General features: G+C 30.3%; 1 protein-coding gene across 2 annotated transcripts in view; it reads left to right on the top strand.

Annotated features, from left to right (window-relative positions):
• The window catches only part of LOC106468887 (disintegrin and metalloproteinase domain-containing protein 9-like), a 69,189-nt gene that overhangs the window by 36,951 nt on the left and 9,217 nt on the right, over window positions 1-23,021 (top strand). For both annotated transcript variants that reach the window (XM_022397253.1, XM_022397254.1), the window contains 14 exons: window positions 21-108; window positions 2,570-2,621; window positions 3,613-3,721; window positions 4,891-4,962; window positions 6,782-6,877; window positions 10,829-10,909; window positions 11,435-11,549; window positions 12,134-12,239; window positions 13,180-13,299; window positions 13,828-13,906; window positions 15,644-15,739; window positions 16,838-17,009; window positions 17,844-17,946; window positions 20,956-21,105. In XM_022397253.1, the coding sequence (XP_022252961.1) occupies window positions 21-108; window positions 2,570-2,621; window positions 3,613-3,721; window positions 4,891-4,962; window positions 6,782-6,877; window positions 10,829-10,909; window positions 11,435-11,549; window positions 12,134-12,239; window positions 13,180-13,299; window positions 13,828-13,906; window positions 15,644-15,739; window positions 16,838-17,009; window positions 17,844-17,946; window positions 20,956-21,105 (1,439 nt within the window). The remainder of the gene's footprint in view (window positions 1-20; window positions 109-2,569; window positions 2,622-3,612; window positions 3,722-4,890; window positions 4,963-6,781; window positions 6,878-10,828; window positions 10,910-11,434; window positions 11,550-12,133; window positions 12,240-13,179; window positions 13,300-13,827; window positions 13,907-15,643; window positions 15,740-16,837; window positions 17,010-17,843; window positions 17,947-20,955; window positions 21,106-23,021) is intronic.

A 23,021-nucleotide genomic window follows, 5' to 3' on the forward strand; every position in this document is an offset into this window, starting at 1 on the left:
TTTTTTTTTTTTTTTTCCAGGACAGTAACATATATGAACCCCATCTGACAGCAATAACGGTCACCCACATGCTAGGCCATAACTTAGGACTGTCTCATGATACTTCAGGTAATGAACTTCATTATATGAAATATTTATGACAGAAAAATATTAAAATATTGTAAAAGTTTGTATAGTTTTTAGTAAGCAAGTAATTACAAATGAATTTTACTTAAAGGTTAATAAATGAAAATACTTTCATGATCTTTCACTTTAGTGGGCTTGAAATAAGGTAAGACAAGTAACCAACACAGTTTTGAACTTGTACTAAGAAAAAAAAAAAGTCTGAGCAGAATTGAATCTTGCATTTCCCTAATTACAGTCAGTACAGCTTATATATACCTGGATTATATCAAATTACTAATACAATTTTGAGTTTCCACCATCTTTATTAGGTTTGTAGCTGTGGACGATTGATATCATTAAGGAGACTAGTGTTAAGATTATATCTTAAGACACATTTATCGCCTCTGTGTACCTTATAACTTCCTTCCTACCCTATATATTGATGTTCTGTAGCTTCCTTATCAACTTTTACATCTTAACATCATGTTTTTCACTTATAACATTTTTTTCCTGTATTTATTTAACCATATCCATTGTAATGTCTTGTATTTTTTCTACCACCTTGTATGCTATAGCCTCCTTGCTTCTTATATTTAACGTTCCTTAGTACTTGCTTGTCCCATTTAACTTAAATTCTCATTGCAAAATGTTGCCACAAATTCCATATAGTTAAAAACAACAATATGTGTTTTGTCTTTAAAGGGTGGCATTTTAATGATAAACCTTATCTTTCTTTATTTATTGTAATATGTCAGGCCTTGACAAATATTTTCAGATCTAGGAGCCAGCCTAAAAACTTAGGAGCCTGGTGTGCCTAACCTAACTTCTACTGTTTGTACTGAGAAATGGGGGCTACACTAGTGCCTCTATTATCTGCTCCTCCACAATTCGCGGTTTTTCTTTTCCCTAAAACTTCTCCAAATAATTGTGGCATTACAATTCTAGACAATATTTTACATGTTTTGGAGAAATTGTCACTCAGAAATTAATTTTGGTTGCAAAAGTTTAGATGTTGCATAATATCTGGAGTTTTCAGATGCAGAATCTGGCGTGTGTTCAAATCATAAGTCTGCCAGTTCAAGCCTAGCCTTGCCTCTTTTATTTTTAGCTGTTAAGACAGGACTACAAAATATTTGTAGCTTGGTTAACTTTATTTGATTAGTGATTAAAAGCATAGTGTACAAAAACATACAAAATACACATTAAGATTTCTTAAAGATTTCACTCAACTTCAGTTTTCATCCACTGTTCTATGATGCAGGATGGGTGTCCTTTAACCACATGTTCAGGTTGTGTTTGGGTGTTGCCCAGTTATGCATTGTCCTCTTTCCTACAAATAATTGGTGTCTTCGGTCTCTTTTAACAAAGGCTTTTACATAATAATTCCCAAGCATAGATTTGCGCTAAATTTTGACTTATTTTTCACGGGTGCTGATAGGGTGCGAATGCACTACTTTTTCTGCTATAGACATAGAAGGAGCTATTTATGCCTATGTTAGTGATTAAATTCAATTAAAATAGGAACAAGCAATCAAAAAGAGAGGAAGTATTATAGGAGAAAAAATGGAAATGAACTCATGTAACTCACAAAATTAAGCATGTCTGACTGACCGACACTTGGCTTTTATGATTATGGCGACTTTTATAATTTTTCATGATAATGTGAATAAATGACAGTAAAAATATTATAATTTAAAATAAGGAACTTAAATATATTGAAAATTTTTATTTAGATTAAACAATCAGCTAACTAGTGAGATACACTAGTGCCTCGATTATCCTACATTTTTTGCTTCCCCTGTACCAATACTGATAATTGAGGCACCAGTGTATATTTATATACTTTCACAACAATGATTGCATGCTAACAATTACATTATATAAACAACCACTTGATAGTATTGCATGAACTAACTGCCTTTGGTCCCGTCTGAGTCTAAACACGCACACTGATTGGTTGAAATGAGAGAAAGAATAAAAACAGAATGGCGTGAAATTAGTAACGTGTTGTGCAACTGTTGCACTTCATTCCTGAAAAAACTTGAAGTACTGAATCCACCATTAAAATCCTAGAAACAACATTTGAGTTGGGACCCAAAGAATACAAAAATAGTACCAGACTTCCAAGAATCCAGAACTGTTCTAGATTTGAGTTCTATTTAGTACAGCGCTACACACAAATAAAATGGGAGAAAAATACTACGCACGGCAATGAAATTTCTAGTTGCCGTGGGTAACCTGGCTCCTGGGATTTGTCCGAGGCCTGTAATATGTATATATTTGTTCTTTTTTTTTATCCATATTTCTAATTTCGAATATTTTATTTTAAGGCATTAGGAAATAAATGATCTGATTCTTGTTTTTTCATTAAAATTTCTTAACTGTTAAAGAACAGATTATTGCAAGATTAATGGGGATTTTTTTTCTTATAATTAGTAACTAATTGTGTATCTTTCATGTATAGAGGACTGTAAATGCCAGGATTGGTGGGGTTGCATAATGAGTGCAAGTGTATTGTAAGTTGGATTTTTGATAATTTGTGTGCTGAAGTTAGAAACAATTTATTTTATGATGGGTTTCCTATTTAATTTACAAAGTTTCTCAAAAATAAGTGATAAAAAACTGTTAACTAATTCATTATAAACAGTGGTCACAGTCCTTTCACCTCATTCTTTGTCTAATTAACACTGAAATACAACACTATCATTGCATCAGGTCATTGTGATTTCAATTTTGACTTCCCAACTTTGCACCTAATTTTGTATGATTGATAAATGATTAATATGTGTTTGTTTCAGCTAATGAATGTCTGTATTATTTAGTTTTTAAAGTGTTTTACACATAGTTGTGAAATCGCAATCGCAAAATCACATAGTATTTATTAATACAGTGTTTTTATTCCACAAAAAATAGGCTTTTCTGTGAATCTAGACTTGCTAGTTAAACATTACGCAACTATAATCTGAGATGAACTTTCTCTGTAATAGTCAACTCTAACTTTTTTTTTTTATAAGTTGCAAAAATTATTGGATATTATATGCTTGTTAGTGAGCTTCTTGATCAAAAGCTTTAATGGGAGGTTTAATAATACAGATAATATGAAAAATTGTATTTTCATTTAAATTATCATTGAATTGTAGTTTTGTTGTAATCAAACTATAAATTTGTTGATAATGTCTGTCTCTGTTTGAAACAGAATTCAAGAAAAGTCTGTGAATTTTATGTGCATGATTACAGTACTGATTAAACCTAACATTGAAATTATCATAGAATTCCTTACTGCTAAACAAGTATGGTAAGCTTAAATTAAGTTAATTTTTTTTTCATTATCTTCTACTTAATCTTATTTATTTATTATTATATCATTGAAAATGAATATTTCTTTATAATTTTTAGAATAGTGTTTTCTGACTTATGTTTTATAGGATATTCATTAGTTATCATATTATGCTGTGTTTTATGTCTATATTATTTCCAGTAATACATTTTATGGGTGTTTTTGTGCAGAGGAAAAAATCAGATCCAGCCATATCATTTTTCCACCTGTAGTAAAGAGAAATATGTGTATAGTTTGAAGTCTGGGCATGCTATCTGTCTTTTAAATAAACCTAATCAGGTTGGTTTTTACATTTACATCGAAGTATTGAATAAAAATGTGTAAACTTAACATTTTTAGATGTTTTTGCTCAGTTAACCAGGAGTAGGTATGAAGAAAGTTTAAATTAATGTTCACATTATGGACATTTTGATTATAGAGATTACATTAATGCTTAAAGTATTAGACATGCTGAATATTAGAATACCTAAATGTTAAGAAGTTTTTGTATTAAATATTATTCTTTGTAGTAAATAAATGTTTTCTGTATCGCATTTTAATTACTCCAAATGTTAGTGTAATAGACAAAAATGAAGTAATAATATCAGATGGAGAAATTATGTAATCCTAGTGAGATCAAGTCAATATTAATTTTTAATTCATAAACACTTATTTTTATAGTGTGTTTTATACAAGTAAAAAGCTACACAAATTAACAACAAATAATCAAGTATTTGATGCTTGATTATTTTATTCTCTGAAGTTTTATTCATCGTACAGTACAAACACCCAACAAGTTTCCTCTGTATATTGCTTATGTTTGTAGAGCAATAGAACCTGCGTGTATATACTTCAAACAAAATTTTTATTAGAATCCATCACTGTATATCTGTTTTAAAACTAATTTTTTCTTAGCTGTATTTTCTTAAAATATAACTTATTTCTATATTGAACATGTTCAGTGAAGTATGCCTGTGAGCACTTTCTTTGTTTATCTTTCTCATTATATAGTGTCATTAAATGTTAATTTATTAAGTTACTACAAAATCAAACAATCCTCATAAGATATTCAAACAAAAAGTTTCAATTGGCCAGTAGTTACATGGTTAGGCATCTTTGTTAGATCTTATTATCTTCATCAGATGTTATATTTACTGAATATGGATGGTCTTTATATGGATCATGATATTTTATAGAATAATGAAACAGGTTTAATGTATAGTACATTGCTGTCAGATCTCATTATCTTCATAAGACATTAAACTTGTAAAGAACATATGTTTTAAGTATCATGATACTTTATAGAATAATGAGACTTTTTTTTTTTTGTAAATAGTGTAATGAATAGAACATCTTTGGTCAACCCAATCTTTACATAGATTTGTTTGGTTACATTCGTATAAAATTTTTACTAAACTTTTTGATTTCTTTCTCGTCAGACAGTAAAGTAAATGATTTTATTTTTCTAGTTACATGATTTTACTGATTGTGGAAATGGTAAAATAGAAGGAGAGGAGGAATGTGACTGTGGAAATTTTGAGGTACTGTAGATGTTTTTTCAACTGAATTGTTTGTATCAATTGAACTTTTTACGCCTTTGGTAGTCAGTTTTTAATAATGTTAAAGAACTTTATGTTCTGAAACATCAGATTCAAAGCTGAACATTTTTATTGGGGTTGAGTAAATTTCTGCTTCATACAGTTGTTCGTCATCATCTTGCAATTAATTCTTTTTATTTTGAATAAACACATGCTGCATGTGACAGAATTACACATATTGGGTTTTATATATATATATATATATATATTTACATTCAATGTTTGTTCTACTAATTCAAGCCTGGATGTAAAAATGGACCTACAGTCATATTTCTGTGTTAAAATTAGTTTTATATTTGTTATTACTGTATTCAGGCTGGCTGAAGAAGTACTCAACATTTATCTATTTTCAACTGACGTTTTAAAGTTCTTTACTAATACTGCATCCAGTCAAGATGTGACAAGTTTCAACCAGTGATTTATTTCTGTATATTTCATTTGTCACTCCCCATGCACAGTCTGCTTAAAGAGAGCAATCAATATTGTTGCAATTAAGCAGATAAAGACCAATTGTATATATCTATAAGAAGAACGTACATTTAATAATTTTGTCCTTTCGTTAACTCTATCCACATTTGAGTCAATAATCATTTTTGTATTTGCTACATTCTTACAATTTTTTTTGCTCCTACATCAAGTCCCTGTGGAAAAAAGACTACCATTGTTATTGTCTTTCTGATGTCAGTTGCAAATGTTTTCTAAGAAAATTTTTGAATTCATTTCTTTTATACTGTCATAAGTATCTAAATGAGATTGTCTCTGTCCAAAAACTAAAGACTCAATTCTTTATCATCTTTTGAAAAATTATTCAAAGTATTACTGGATTAAAAACTTTAAAATCTATTTAATGAATAAAAGATTTTACCTTAAAAGGTATAATAGTTTTTTTTTTGTGTTCACTGGAGAAACATTCATTTTGTTTGTGCAGTACTACTCCGTACAGCAGGTTTAACCTGTATATCTAAGTAACTTGTAATTTCTTGGCCAATACAGAAAAGAAAATAATTTGTTAATCAATTTATTTCATGTTTTTTAATCATTCTTTTGATTATTCTTGGATTATGTCTTTAGTGACCCTGGAATTAAGTACATTGTTTATGTAGAGAAATCTACAGATAAATTTACAATGTTATCAAAAACAAACTTTTGATGTTCACTTAGGAAGTTCTAGAGATTATGCAAATAAAATATGAAACTTTCAAATGAAAAGAAATACAAGTTATCCTTATCCTGAATATCACATTTCATGCAGATATTTTATTCAGAATACTGCTAATGGTGGATATAATACATGCATTTTTAGGTTTATATATGAGTAGATACCCTAAAGCTAGTCTAAAACAAACAGAATGGAGGTAAATAATCAAATTTGCAAACGTTCGAGAACATCGATAGTTGGGGGTACTATTAGCGATTGTTATAAATTCTAAAATTTACCAATAATTCATTACTATTGGGATGTTCATAATTGCAATCTCTCAATACTTCAATGTATTGTTACATTTGTAGTTGTGGCTTACATTTTTTTTAAGCATGATAGGCACAGGAATTCATATTGTAGCATTTCAGTGATAATACATCTGTAACTGATATATGTAAGATAAAAAAAAGACATCTTTCTCTCAAACAATATGTGTATTTCACATGGATACACTAGCTTTGTCGAGCACACTGATATTTTTATTTATTTTTGTTTCTCAGTGTAACACTACAAAAAACATTTTAGTCTTGTTCAAGATTATGTCATATTTTTTTTCTGTAGGACTGTAAGCAAAATGACCCATGCTGTGACCCAATTACCTGTAAACTAAAAATGGAGGCAGAATGTGCTATGGGTGATTGTTGTGACAGATGTAAGGTAGGATTTAATATTCAAAAAAGTGATAATTGATTCATGAATTATATTTCGTGTTCATCATGTACTTGTGTAATGTTTCATAAGAACTTTTGCAAATTGTTGATTAAAGTTGATGTTCTATAGATGCATTTATAAAGTTTAAGGTAAAGATAATATTCTGTAGATGCTACTAGATTAAAGTTGGTGTTCCATAGTTACTTTTAACAAAGTCACTTTTCTGTAGGTAATTTTATAAAAGGACGCTGATTGTTGCTTTGTAAAGAGGCCAGTATCATTACAAATTTAATACATTGTTGTGTATACGATTGTTCCTACATTTACAGTTTACCTGTACAAATTATATGTGAGTGTTTACATTACGTATGTTTTGTTTTTACTTTTAAGTTAATATTTTCTGCACTGTGTTTATATTCTTATTATAAGTTTATTATTATATCCATATTGTTGATAACATGGTCACATGTTAATGATACGCAAATATACACTGTTATTATTTTGAGTTACATCAGCTGTTTGTTAAGATTGGCCTTGTGTTCAGCAGAGTTTCTGGCTGTTTTTCTTCATTAAATGTGTTTGTTCCAGTGTGCATTAGGCTACTCGAATTCTATTGGATGTCCACTAAATAACTTGTTCAGTTTCCATATCCGCTGCTGCTTTTTTTTGTGTCATACTTTTTTGCAACTTACACAGGCTTCCTTCCATTTTCTTATCCAAACATTCGGTTTCTGGAATCTTCATTTGCTGCATTTGACAAAAGAGAGGCTCCCAGCCAAAAACCTCGCATTGTAGACCCTGTAAACAAAAATGTAGTAATTAAAATTATACCTGTATCAGTGTAGTCATAGGATACGAATCCAGATTGTGTTTCTACTGGTTAAAACTTTTATCGTTCATTAGTGTTTTGTGATATTTTTGCCTTACTACTTCAGTAGGTAAAGATAAGTAATTGATGGAAAGAAAACAAGTTAAAACTCATGGGTTACAAAAAAAAAAGGAACACAACACAACAATTATAAATTTCTTGCAAAAATAACTGTATTTGGGTTTTAGGCACACACACACACACACACACACACACAATACAAAAACCTCAAAAATAAAAGAAAGTATTTTTTAACAGTTTTTAAAAACTGCATCTCCTAACAAAATTTCACAACCTAAAATGTTCTACAAATACTACACAAAATTATGTAATTTTTCTCATAGCACAAACTAGCTATTAAGTTAAAAGTATCTACAACATATCCTGCAATTAGGTTAAGCATTTTAAACACGAGAACAAGAGAGACAGTATGTAACTCTACTGGTCTGGAAAATGATTAAGCAAGATGAACATCTTTCACAAGGAATACAACTAACACACATTGTTAGAGCTAGTTTACTAAACTAGACTAGATAAATATTGCTTAGCTCATTAATCACAATCTTACAGAAAGCTGAGACATCATTAGAAAACATATCTAGTTTCTTTTACTTACATTTCTTTTTAATTTGAAGTGAGTAATAGTCTCTACAACTCTATCAAGAGTACCAAACCTGTGTATTTTAGCCTTTTCACTTGAATAAAGTAAAGCCGTAATTCTCAACAAATGGGCTGCGAGATGCAAAATTATGAGCTGGGATAACTATAATTACCTTAGACTAAACAAGTCCACACTCTGTATGTGGACTTTTGCTATTGTGCAAAAAGTTGAGAATCCTCGACTTACAGGACTCAGTTTATGAACTATGTCTTAAGACCACTCTGGAAAAACAACACAGTCTATAAATTTTACTTTAGTAGTGAGAACAGTTGCCTCATATTTGTTAAAGTAACACCTTTGTACATTTAAGACTAAGTTGTTTGTTGGATGCTCTATCAACCCCAGCAGAAACATTATCAGCTGATGCAGAGGTCCAATTTTATTTTAAGATTCTGTTCATGTTTAGTAGCTTTAAATGGTTTTTAGGTTGGAAATAACAGTTTGTAGTTATAATAGTTTAAATACCGTTTAGTGGTTTAATATAGCTTAGTACCTCTAGTAAACTCACATCTGTATTTACACATACTTAAATTCCTATCTTTGCCCTTCCCTTCAATATATTACAGTGATAGAACAGTAGCAGGAAAACATTTCTGAGCTTCTTTCACAGAGACTACCGTCTAGCTGATTTAGACTTCTTTAATGTAGCTAGTTCATTACAGCAAACATCTTGCAAAGTTTTTACTGTATTTTTGCTAAAGATATTATATCTCCTCAAAATTTATCATTCGTACGTTACTGGCCGCTTGAGAAAGGACCAAAAGTAAAGACAGAATCCTCCCTTTCATGTGATCTTGCATAACAGAAACTTAACCATTACTAAACAAAATAACACTTTTTTAGTCCAACACCCAAATTATCTTGCATTTCATTAACGATTTATTTGGCTATTGGTTACCATCATTCATATGTGATTTTCAATTAAAGTCTAAATATGTGTAATTAATTACTAGTATTTTTTTTACTGATTTGTTATTTTATCAAACTTAAGTTTTGGAAGTTTACTTTTGAAATCTGAAAGTGAGCATTTTGTAAAAGGTACCAAAAATTAATCTTATTTTCTTGTCTTGTTTCTAAATATTATATCAGAAATTTGTATAATATTAGTAGACAACATTTCATTTTGAATATTTGTTATGTGTAAGTTATAGGCTTATAAATTCAGTATAATGTAGCATATTGGCAATTTTTTTCAATAACAAATAAAACACTTCATTATTTTATTACGTATTTTTATGGATGATATTACAGATATATAGTAACAGTTAATTTTTTACATTTCAATGTAATCCGACTTTCAAAACTGTGCATCCTTAAGGAAAATCACTTTGTACGTCAGTTTAAGACTTAGAATAATATTCAAGTGTAAAGCTGTAGTATGAATGTTTCCTTGTGAGTTACATGTACATGTCTATAAAAGAAGTTCATACTGAGTTAGCTAATAAATGAATCCTCCAAAACACTTTTCTCTCTAAATTAGTATTCCTGTTCTGTTTACATATTGTGTTACGTGTCATTGAATAATTTTCATGATAAACCCAATGCAAAATTTAAGTTGTGGTAGCTTGTTGTAAGAGATCCAATATTTGTGATTTTTGAGGATATTAGCATTATGTTAATAAGGAGTAAACAGTGGTTTGTTCATTCTATGGTTGTCACCCAATACCTATGCTACTAGCTAGGTTGATGTACTTTCTAACCCATCATCATAAACTTATTCTGAACTATGATAGAAATATGTGCTAATTTAATGAAGCAACAAATGATGGTTTCAAGTTAATGGATGATTTTGTTTTACATTTTTGAGCACTAGTACTCCATCTAATATTTAAGAAGGCTGACAGAAGAAAATTAACTATTGCTATTACTTTAAACGAGATGATAATATTCATAAAAACCAGTAAAGTTACTGGGGACTGAAAATATTTTTAGGGTAAACTGGTGTATCTTTCGTAGTGTACTGTGTTAATGCAATCACTGTCTTTAAATATTCCATGTTCATATATAACTTATGGATATTCTAGATTTTTTACTGTGGCAGATTCATTTTGTTCGATGTGGTATGAAGGTGTAAGGATGACTAGTTATTTCATGCTTTATTGTAATAGTAGGGTTTTCTTCATGTCAAAAAAAATCCAAGGAATATCTAAAATAACAACCATTAGATTCAGTTTGGTTCTTGTGTGAAGGCTACTTTTTATTATGTTGTTTTTTGTTCAAGTTAAATTACTGTTAAGTGACCTATTAATGTTTACTGTATTAGGTTTGTTCTTATTATGTGTAAAGATAGTATTATGAATATTCCAAAATTATGTATTACACTGATTGGGTTGATACTTTACATTTTAATCTAACAATGTGAAGTAATTTGATGGTGGTTTTTTAAATGTAAAAGTTTTATATTGCCTAGAATGTTTTGTATTTTTAGCTTCGAGCTGCTGGTCAAGTGTGTAGACCTGTAGCCACAGAATGTGATATTCCTGAGGCTTGTGATGGTAAAAGTGGTCAGGTAAGTTAATTTTTTTCCCACCCTAGTTGAAGATAATATGATGACTTTTTTGTACATTAGTCACAGTAGTCTGTTATGTTCTGTAGTGCTCTTATGACAATTCATTTGTCATATTATTTTTGTTTGAACCAAGTACTCAAAATTGATGCCTTAACTATTTATAGTTTCAGATTAAAATGGGATTGTTATATGTATATTTTTTTTATTTAAAAAGTGACTGAAATGTATTTTACACCTCTTTAAACAATTACTGTTTACCATATCTGTAATTACTGGTACATTTTTTATTATTATTATTGATTTGTTAATTTATCAAATTTAAATTTTGCATGTTTACTTTTGAAATCTGAAAGTATTTTGTAAATGGTAACAAAAATTAATTTTATTTTGTTGTCTTGTTTCTAAATATTATATCAGAAGTTTATACAATATTAGTAGACAACATTTCATTTAGAATAGTGTGACGATTATTGTAATGAAATACCTGTAGCCCATGTTTTCTCATCCAATCATATTTGTTTACAGTGTCCACCTAACTTGTACAGAAAAAATGGTGATAGCTGTGCAGATGGAAATGGCTACTGTTTCCAAGGAAATTGTCCTACTACAGATAAACAGTGTAGTTACATATGGGGCTATGGTGAATAAGATGTTTCCTTTTAAACAAACATGCAAAATAAGCCTTGTAGGTTGATGTAGTTAAAGAGTCATTTTATGTTTGTTTATAGAAAGGCTCACCATATTAGAAATGAGAGAGTTTTATTTTAAAAGAGTGTAGGACTCACCAGATCAAAGATGGTGTTATTTTAAAATACCGCGACACTCAACAGATTAGGTTAATGTTTTTTGAAAACATAGTAAAACTCACCAGCCTGAAACTTTAGTCTTATTTAAAACACAATAAAGCTTGCAAGGCTACAGATTAAGGTCTAGTGGTTCGGTTATTATGGATTAGATGTGTTAAGAAATTCGGTTGAATATATAATCTGGTACAGAATGCTTAAAGTTAAATTGTGTAGATGCTTTATTTGAATACATTTTAATGCCATTAAATTTTTGTAATATTTTTCTCATACATTATTTAGCCATAAATAAATTCACGTGTAAAGACATTTATTTAGTACAACTCTCTACCAGTTGTTCACACTATCATTCTTTATTTATTTATTACTTGTATGAAACTTGGTACCTTATTTATTGATTTTGTATGTTTCATTTTTCCAGGTGGTGTTACTGCGCAGGATGAATGTTTTAAGTTCAACATGCAGGGTATAATTAGTGGACATTGCGGTTCTGATGGCAAAGGTGGCTTCATAAGCTGTTCTCCAGAGTAAGAAACATTTTCTAAGTGTATTAAACAGTAAAAACAGATTATGGTTGAAATATATATATATTCTAAACTGATATGGTTGTCAAACATTTAGAAATGTTTGTCTTTGAATATACCGTATTTGATGGCATATAGGATGCATGGGTATATGAGACGCACCCCCATTTCAGCAGGTCAGATTCAGGAAAAAAAGTTTTTAGTGTATTTAAGCATATATTGGTGAAAGTAATCTAACAGCACATTACACAAGTAGAAAACACTTGAACATAAACTAAAACACTGATTGGTCGTGCATTTTTCGAGTTGTTGACACAAGTTGGTCGCTATATCAATTTTCACAGTAAAGATAAAACGACGTGACGAAACCTTGTTTCTGAAAGGACAAGTGTTCGCACTTTTAAGAGATAGACCTTCCATCCTTTAACAGGATGCTGAAAATTCGACTGCGTCTGGCCTATGCAAATTTCCTATTTCTTATTTCATAGTTGGAATGCTATACTGATCGTATGCTAGGATAGTGAGCGTTAGGAAGAAGATTAGTCTGCAGATTAGACGCAGGGCGATTTTTTGAGCCAAATTTTTGGGAAATAAGTGCGTCCTATATGCCGTCAAATACGGTAATCCTTATGTCATCCAGTCTTTTTGCTTTTGGACTTTTTTAACATTACCATTGACCAAGCAGTAATAAAATCCTGAAAAACTTTCTTGTAATGTTTTTGCAGTTTGAAATTTTATATATTATAATTAATAACTAGATGAACATTTCCTTATTTTGATAAATGTTTCATATATTTGACCAGAGAGAGTGATACAGAGGATAATATTTCAGCTTTTCTTATGTGCAGAAAAAAATTAAGTTTGATTAAATTGTGTAATGCTGCTGGTTTCTCTTACAAAAGCCTTAGTCTCTTCTGTATAAGTGAAATGTTGTTTCTGCCAGCAACATGCGTTGTGGATCTCTCCAGTGCCAACGAGGGGCAGCTAGTCCTCTGATTTCAGGCATGAATGCAAACTACACCCGGACCATAGCTTCAATTGAAGGCGTTAAGTATGAATGCAAGTAAGTAGGGATTAAAATTATTGTATGTGAACATACAGGTTTTTTTATTCTTTAGCAGTGTATTTAAAATAATTCTAATTTGTGTACCACATAATAGTAATCCAGTACATTGTATTTCAAAGTAAAATTGTATATATACAGAAATATAAGTCCTATATTATTAAAGTTCAATTTTTTTAATATTTTTTTTAAATAGAGTGCTTGTAAAGGCTGCTTTTACTCTTTATGTATATGTATGATTAATGATTTTTATATCGTATCCCTGACCTTGTGATATGTTTATGATTAGTTAGTATGTTTCAGTTTCCCACTTTTGGTTACATTGAATAATTAATAGTTATTATATTGTGACTCTTTATTAATTTCATAAACTTTAAATATAAATTGAATTAGATATGTATTTAGAATGAGTTTGTAATAAGATGAATCATAAAATGATGGATGCACAATTGTCTGGCTTATTTACCTTGTTTTTTTTGACAGTTGTAATAGTTTATTTTGATATGATGGTATGTCTTTCTTTTACAGGATCACAAGTGGAACAATTTCCAAAGATATTCCTGACATGGGTATGGTAGCAGATGGCAGCAAATGTGGTGAAAATCGGGTAAGGAAATAAATATTAATAATGTTGATTTAAATGTGTTCTCAGATAATGTCACATAACTGTATTCATCTTGATCATTGTAATATATAGTTGCTCCTTTTTTGTAGCATTTTTTTCCAGTTCCACAGTCATTATCTTGTTGTTAAGCTATTCTATTTGGTAGCATATGGCAATCTCCACTGTCATTCTTCCGCTAAGCATCTTATTCATTTCCATGGTCATCCTACAGCTAGACATCTTTATCATCTTCACACTCATCTTGTAGCTAGATTAAACTGACATTAATAAGACTAGGGAAGCTGTTACATTTTACTGAGTTAATTGTTTCTTACATGTAGAAGAGTGGCATTTAATGCTGAACATGATATATATGTGTTGGAACCTGAAAAACTATTTAGATAAATTATTTAATGAAGACGACAAACAACTTGAGAAAAATGTTTAATTACTTGTACTCGACATTTCGGCTTACACCTTTATCAAGGTTCTGTGAACGTCACAGGTTACAAACTGATTATAAATTACAGTAACCGAAAATGGAATACAGCTACAACAATATATAACGGAAAAGTGTACGTGATACGAGTATAGTCGAACAATTTTGAGTTGTTGATCATAAAAATAGATAAAATTATAATAATAACATAAAAATAGATAAAATAATAAAATGTTAAAGAACCCATTTGTGCCACTGGAAATCTTGATAACAAAGAAGCTACCTATGAACATTACTTAAAAGAACACGGCACAATCAATGGGACACCATATACATTCAAAATTTTAAAAACTTGTGACAATTTCCGTGACAGAAAATATAAGGAATCACTTTTGTTTCAATCCAGACGTCCTTCCATTAATAGGTACAATGCCTGGCCCCCTTTAACATTTTATTATTATGATTATTAATTTTATCATTTTATATCTAGGACAAACATAAGACAAATATTCTGTTAAATTGTTCAAGAAGATTTAGGAAAGTTATTTAAATATGGTAGTTTTAAGCCAGTCAACCGACAATGTTAAACAAGCATCAAGAGATTCACCATCATTAAAGATCTGAGCTACAAAACAATATAAGTATCAAAATCTTTAAAATTATTTCAAGTATTTTGGAAAATTATCTTGAAAATGATGGTTGTAAACATTTAGTACATTTAAAGTTATATATAGTTTCGTGGTTACAAGGTTGGTCAAAATGTGCAAGCTTGTATACAGAAAGTTAACTGAAATATGGTAACTTAAGTAACATAAAGCTAAAAGTGTTTCCTTAATGATATCTAAACTAAATGTTATCATTAGAAACCTTTGGTTTTACCTTCTTTTTTCTTTTTTTCAATTAATATTACCGACTAATTGGATCAACATCAGACTTTGAAAAATGTTTTGGTATATCTGTATTGTGTATATATATATATATTTAACATTATATACTATAAAATCTCTAGAAGATTTGTTATTATTTTTTGCACAGTAACTTTTTACTTATGAAAAACAACATTTGAATAGTTTTATTTAGACCTTAAATATATATATCCCATAATTCTCTGCCTTAAAGTGTTTTAATAAGTAGTAACAGTATACAAGAATCTATCTCTCTCTCTGAAATACGTGGTTTTCATTAAATAAACATCTGCCTGAAAGATGAGAAAACTTCACTAAGTTAATTAGTCAGACTCTTAATATAGGATTTTTTGTAAGTGTCTGTATTCTTCAGGATTTACTTGTATTTCGTGACAGATCTGTATCAACCAGTCATGTGTAGATGTCATTACATACAGAAGTCCTGGAACCTGTCCAACCAACAATATAGCTCTAAACTGTTCTGGACATGGTGTAAGTTTTTCATCATGTTTTTTTGTATTCTTCGCATGTTACCTGTAACTGCATTGCAAACTAATTATTAAACTTATATGTAAATGTCAGTTCTATTTTATTCTTAGGTTTTTTCAGAAACATTAAGATGCTACCAGTCTGTAAGTTAAATAATATAATTTGTAGTAGCTTACAAAATGACTTATAATTTATTCATAAGAAATTTACATGCACAGAAAGAGTTACAGATTTGATACTGCTGTACACAAAAACTATTGCTAGATATGATGGAAAAAAAATTATATATATGTTATACATAGAAAATTGAGTCATATAATTTGGATTAGTTAAATTGGGTCGGGTTTTTAGTCCAAGGAAAAGTACGTCAGCTCATGTTTTTAGTCATGTTGTATAGGGTTGCTATGTCAGTTTAGATTTTGATTATCCTACACATGTTTAAATTAAGCTAAGTTATATTTCATTTTCACCAACATAATACCACTTCTGACAGCAGTGTTGTTGTAACATGTTCTTTGATTGGGTGGGATCTTTTAAAGTATTTGGTTAATATAATGCTAAGGCCAGTCCATGTAACAATAACAAATTAGTTTATTTCCTCTTTAACCTACAAGTTACTACCACTTATACACAGTTGTACTTATGAGCCTATGTTCACAGGTAACATTTTCATTTTCAACAGAGATTTATTCACTGATAGTACTACAACTAGAATACAAATAAGCTTGCTTACAGAATTTCATAACTAATCAATCAAGTAACTGAATATACTTGATAACTAACACAGATACTTCAAATAATTCACTGAATGACTGCCACTCTACCAACTGAAAACTGATTCATTGCTTCACTTATTCTCATAATTATAATGTAGCCTTGTTTCTAGACATTTCACAAAGTCTTTCAATCACTAAAATTCACAAACATTCTAAGTAATCTAGGACTACTTTTATAACTTATTTCATCTTTATGCACTTCTAGCTAACATTGAAAATACAGCTTACAACAGTGTATTATTCAGTAAGTGGTAGGTCTGTTAATTTTGGTTTAGTATTCTAAAAAACTAAATCATGTGCAGTAAGAGAGATTCTATTAATTTAGGTTTGCTCTAATGTCAACACTTGCCACTGTCAAAAAGGATGGACATCACCGGATTGTAGTCAAAGAGTAAAGGTTTTTGATATTGTGACCACCCCTCCACCAGTGCCAACTGAAAAAGATACAAAAGTACAGAATAGTTGGAAGAATAGTACTAGTGGGACCACCAAATATGGTATGAATGTACTTTTTTTTTTTTTTTTAAGTAAAGTGTGTGTGTGGGGGGGGTATTACTGAATTTTTAGTACTGGAAATTAATACTAGCTTAGGCAAACTAGAGGTAGTTGCACAATTAATTGCTAATGTACATGGTTCAAGAGGGTTGTGTTTTTCCTCCTCCTATGATTACTTTTATGGCTAGTAAAATACCTTTTCAAGATACTGAAGTGTTGTAGAGTTATGAAATCTGGTAGATACCTGTTCATCCTAGGCAGGAGTTTGTGTGGTTAAACTACTGAATGATAAAAACAATTCCTGCAAAGGTACTGTAATAACCTTTTTATCATCTTATATATTTTATTCAATAGCTAGGTAGCTAGACTTCCAATTGCAAAGCACTACCTAATAAAGTAATGTATATTTCATGCAATTTATAAGATTTGCCCTGGTGAATAAAACGTTACTGTATCTTGTTTTTGGTGTTCTTAATGATTTTCCTCTTGAATCAAGTCTGTAGTATGTACACAGCTGGTTTCCCAAATTAATTATTATCTTAGGGCACTTTTGATGGGTTGCCTGAACTATTTTATTATATATGAGAAGCATATAATTCTGTTGTAGCTCCTTTATTATTTCTGATATAATGATTGGTATCAAAGATAATCAGATTTTGTTAACGTATACAGTCGTACATAACAGTGCCATTACTTCCAACCCATGGCCAAGAAAGAGTTGACCATTACACAACTCTCTCTCTCTAATAACTAGTTTTTTTAGAAAACTTTGTTGTTTAATCTGCTATAGAATTTTTTGTGCACATAAATTGCACTAAACTGGTTTGCTTGTTCAGTTGAAAAAGAAGATTCCTTGAGTGCATCATCCCTGGTCATTGTCCTGGTGTCAGTTGTGGGTGGAGTTTTCATTTTCTTTGCTCTTCTTGCTACATGCTATAGGTAAGTTTTTGTTGCACATATGTTAACTTTAATAAACACTTATTTTTCAACACACAGACAACTTGTTTAGTATATGGTTCAGTTTGTGAAATTCTCTAGCACAGTTTCTAATGCTCCATATAAAACTTATGAAATATTTATGGTTATACAGCTCATACAAGCTTGGAAATAAGCCACATTTAAGGGGATGGCTTTCCAGTAACTTGTATATAAACCACAATATGTCAGGTGTTAACTCAGCTAACGAGGTTATTTCTCTACTGGAACTTCTGTCTTCATTCTTGCTCTTTCATTGTAAATTCTATCTAAATAAACTTGTAACTATCATGAAACTATATATATACCATAACTCTGAATTTGATAATTGTATCTTCAGGAAATTTTACAAGCTTTTAGTAAACATTACAAGTCTGTTTACACGAAAATAAATCGGATATTAAAGATTTGTCTATGAGTGAAAGGTGACTTCCATGCTAAGAATAAAAATACTTTTTTCATCCTAGAGTTTTTCATATTTATTTGCATAACTTTTAGAACATTGTAACTGAGTATCACAAGTTTTTTTTCAATAAAACTTTTATCTTTCTACCCTAAGGCCCCCCAGTAGCACAGCAGTATGTCTGCGGACTTACAATGCTAGAAACTGGGTTTTGATACCCATGGTGGGCAGAGCACAGATAGCCCATTGTGTAGCTTTGTGCTTAACTACAAATAAATAAATAAATTCTACCCTAACACTAATTGTAGTGAAATAATTTGTATGCAAACTAAATAAAATCAAAAATACACTTTTTTATCTGATAACACAGGTTATAGTTGATAAGTAATATCATACAAGTATAATTATAAATATATAGCAAATTCTAGCATGTTAGATTACCATGTTTTTTACTTGTTACTGATTTGTGTAAGATACTAGTATTACATGTAATCTGCTGATGATTATGTATGAGCTACCTTTTTCACCACATTGATCCTGTATAGCATTTTAAGAATATGTAGCATTGATGCTAATGATTCATTTTTTAATTATTCAATTGAAAACTACTTACAAATACAAAACAATGTGAAGTTGAATCTATCATTCAGTTCATCAGTTGTTATGGAGTTATACAAGTTTCGTGGAGTTCCACCCATCATAAATGACCCTTGACTAGGATTAATCAAAAGAATATGACTAGGCTTCATATAGTGGTGGAGCGTATATCACGTGTATGATGTTTTGAGATGTGTTTTTATTACTTTACACTGATAAATCAAATGATGGATTGGGATTTTAGTTTTTAGTTTTTTATCAACTGACCATTTTGATCTTGGATATTAGTTTATTGTGTTATTTACTGATTATGTTGGTCTGAATTTTAATTACTATTTACCATGTGTTTTACTGGGCATGCTAACTACTGATGTTAGTTTATTGTGTTAATTATTGATCATGCTAGTGTGAAATTTTATTTATTGTTTACCATGTTACTTACTGAGCATACTGATCTCAGATATTAGTTTACTGTGTTATTTATTTGTTATGCTGGTATGAAGTTTTAGTTAGTGTCTACCATGTTACTGAGCAATCTCAGATATTAGTTTACTGTGTAATTTATTTGTTATGCTGGTATGAAGTTTTAGTTAGTGTCTACCATGTTACTGAGCAATCTCAGATATTAGTTTACTGTGTTATTTATTTGTTATGCTGGTATGAAGTTTTAGTTATTGTTTGCTGTGTTTCCTACTGAGCTTGTTGATTTCAAGTATTATTATACTGTTATTTACTGAGTGTACTGATCTCAGATAGTAGTCTAATTTATTTGCTGCTTATTATGCTGGTCTAACAATTTAAATATTGTTTGCCATTTTTTCTACCAGCATGCTGATTTTTCTTTTTCTGTTTACCATACTTATTATATTTACTAGTTTATCAATAGACAGGCTTGTGTAGGCAGCATTGCAAAACATATTGTAATGTTTTTGTGTTGTTGTTGGGTGGGCTGCTTTGGAGTATTTAGTAAAAATAATGTCAACTCCAATCCATGTAACAATAAAAAATTAATTTATTTCTTCACTAACATTTGCTATGGGTTGTGTTGATTTTGACATAAGTTGTAGGCCTAACTTCACAAACAGTATTTAAACAGAAATTCTGAGACTAATGGTATGCCTTACTCACAAAAAGAGCCTAAGTGACTTGCAAGAATTTCCTTACTACTGTATTGATAATAAACATGCTAACTAACTCACCATTTAGCTTTCTCACTGAATAAAAGCACTGAATGGATAAACTCATTAACTCACTGCTTCACTAATACTCATATTTGTATTGTATCTTTGTTTCTACATACTGTATAAATCTTGTATAGCTTACAACTATATTTATTAAACCATCTAGAGTTAAGCTGATTAAATCAGAAGTATTCTAAAAGAAAATGTAAAATATTTACTTTATTATGAAAATTATATGCACACAAGTAAATCAAGTCAGTTATAATTTACACTAAGTTATAACAGATTTCATTTAAAAGAAATGTGTGAATTATGAAGAATAAGGTGATCTTTTATTATTAATATATTTCTCAAGAAAAGATAAAACTTAGAATCACTTATGGTTAGCATGGGAAAAACTGGCTAAATTAATAATACATACCGAGTTTTCACCATGTTACTGTGAAGAGGAAGATTTGACAGATCTCTTATAATCCTATGTGTCCATTAGTTTGAACTTTGTAGGTGGAACTCAGTATATCCAGTGTAAGAGGCATTAAAGTGGAAGTCAGATAGCAGTCTTTGTTTTAAGAGAGAGATTCCGTGTATTTTGGAAGTTTAAATTATAGTTTTAAGTCAGCTCAATGGTTCATTAAGTTTGTTTTGAATAGTGAAGTATAAATCTAAAACTTTGATTTTGACATTTTTATGCAGGTTCATTTGGTATACCTACATGTACCCAGACCAAAAGTGAAACACGTTGATCTTTTGTGATGTATTTGATATTACTAATGTCTTTCCTGCTTTTATTAGAAGGAAAAGCAATGGTCCAAAGCATGATTCTGCAAAAGGACAAAATAGTAAAACAAGTGGTCCTGGATCAGCTCTTGGGAAGGATGATGAAGAATCTTCACATGAAAATGTCAGTAGGATGATAACTTTTGGAAGTATGCCTTCATACAGGTAAACAAGTGCTTTGACTTTATTTTTATAGAACTTGAAAAAAAAATTGTAAGTGAACGTTAATGTATCCAAAGTTTGTGATGGTTTGTAAAAGCTGTTGATCAAACATAATGCCTGTCATCTTCTATTTTGTATTTGCTTTGATTATGTCAAGAACTAAATCCTCAACCCTAACTTTTCCCGTACACTACTTATTGTTTTATAATCTTCTGCATTTTCTGTCACATTCCTCACTTCTTGTTAAAATATCTAGATGAACTTCCATCTGTTATATTTTACCAATTTACTAGACTTCTACATTGTACTTTAACTTTCTATGGAGTGCAAAATAAAATAACAGTGCTAAGAATTTCTTTTAAAATCTATTTTAATACTTAAATGTTAGCCCTTTAAAGATGGTCATCATGATGCTGCACTCCTGCACAGGCTGAAAAAAAAAGGAAAAATTTGACAAATCGTATAAGTACATTTATTTACAATCTAAGCATTTTTACATGGTAAGAAACATTAAAATAACAAATTTCATTACTCTTATAAACTAATAAGATTCTAACCAAGTTTTTAAAAGGTTTTTCGTGTATGATAAATTCTAAAGCAGCTACCTAAACATAGACCAACCTTGCATTCTGGACACCATGTTGTTACATAGTAGTCTTTTTTTTTCTCCCTTGCTAGTATTAGAACATATAAAACATCTGTGTTGGGCCTTTTTTTTAGTTTCTGTTGAAGGTACATGGTCAGGATAGTGTCTTTCCATTAAATTTACAGCACTCAGCCTATCAATGTTACCACTCACTGTTCTACTAGGCCTAACACTAGTCAAGGTACCATATTTTTCAAGAAGTTGCCTTATAAACTCCTTAATGAAATCTTTGAATTTCAATTGGTAATCTCCCATTTTGACTGGATACATATTATAAGCATTTAGCACAACTAGGTCCATCAGATGAAAAAAAAAACTTCTTGTACCACTTTACAGATTTTCTAATACATTCTATGGTGGCCAGTTGTATGTCAGCTTTATCAATAAACCACATATTCTGAATGTAATCAATTACACAATCAAGCTTTTTGGCAATTTCATTTGTTTTATGATTTATCTTTTCACTGTTAACCATTTGTCCTTTACAAAAAGTGGTAAGCATTGTCACATATGTTTATCATGCCAACAAATTACCACTTTTCTCGCCACATTTCAGCTTAGCAAACTTGGTAACGCTCTTCTTGTTTTCTCTTACGGTTCCACAAGTGCCAATATTACGTGAATCCAAATATAAAGATAGACCAGGACTAGAGTTCCAATTATCAATGTACAACAGGTGGCCTTTCCTTTCATATTTCTGTATCAGTTTCTTCACAATGGCACCTGAAGCCCCATGAGGATCTTTTTTGCAACGACAACATCAGTATCTGTATAAACAACAAAATCCAAAATAATTCCCGTTTCACAATCACAGAGAACTTGGATATCCATCTCCCCTTAACTATCATTAAGGATTGATCAATTACAATTTCTTGGAATGGACAGAAAAAAGCAGAAAACTTTTCCTTCAAAATAGTAATCACTTCCCTTATCTTCCACAATCTATCATTTTCATTAGAAAGCTCATTAACAGCAAAATGACTGTACCTAAGTAGTTCAAGGAACCTGTCTTTGATCATGTATCTTCCAGAAAAATCTGGAGCAATCATGGTGTCTTTTGACAAGTACTCTTTTATTGTTTTTTTTTCACATGAGGCATTAGTAAAATAATTGCAAAAAAAAAAGAGTACATTTCATCAATTGTTCTCTCACTCCAGTGCTGGCTTTTTGCCTTTTGATGTACATCATAATTGTGTACACAAAATTCACGATACATATTAATATTGTCTACAATCTTCTTGATAAGTTCACTATCGAAATAGGCTAGAAAATA

Source organism: Limulus polyphemus, unplaced genomic scaffold (assembly GCF_000517525.1).
Source record: "Limulus polyphemus unplaced genomic scaffold, Limulus_polyphemus-2.1.2 Scaffold3206, whole genome shotgun sequence".
In the NCBI taxonomy this organism is placed as follows: Eukaryota; Metazoa; Arthropoda; class Merostomata; order Xiphosura; family Limulidae; genus Limulus; species Limulus polyphemus.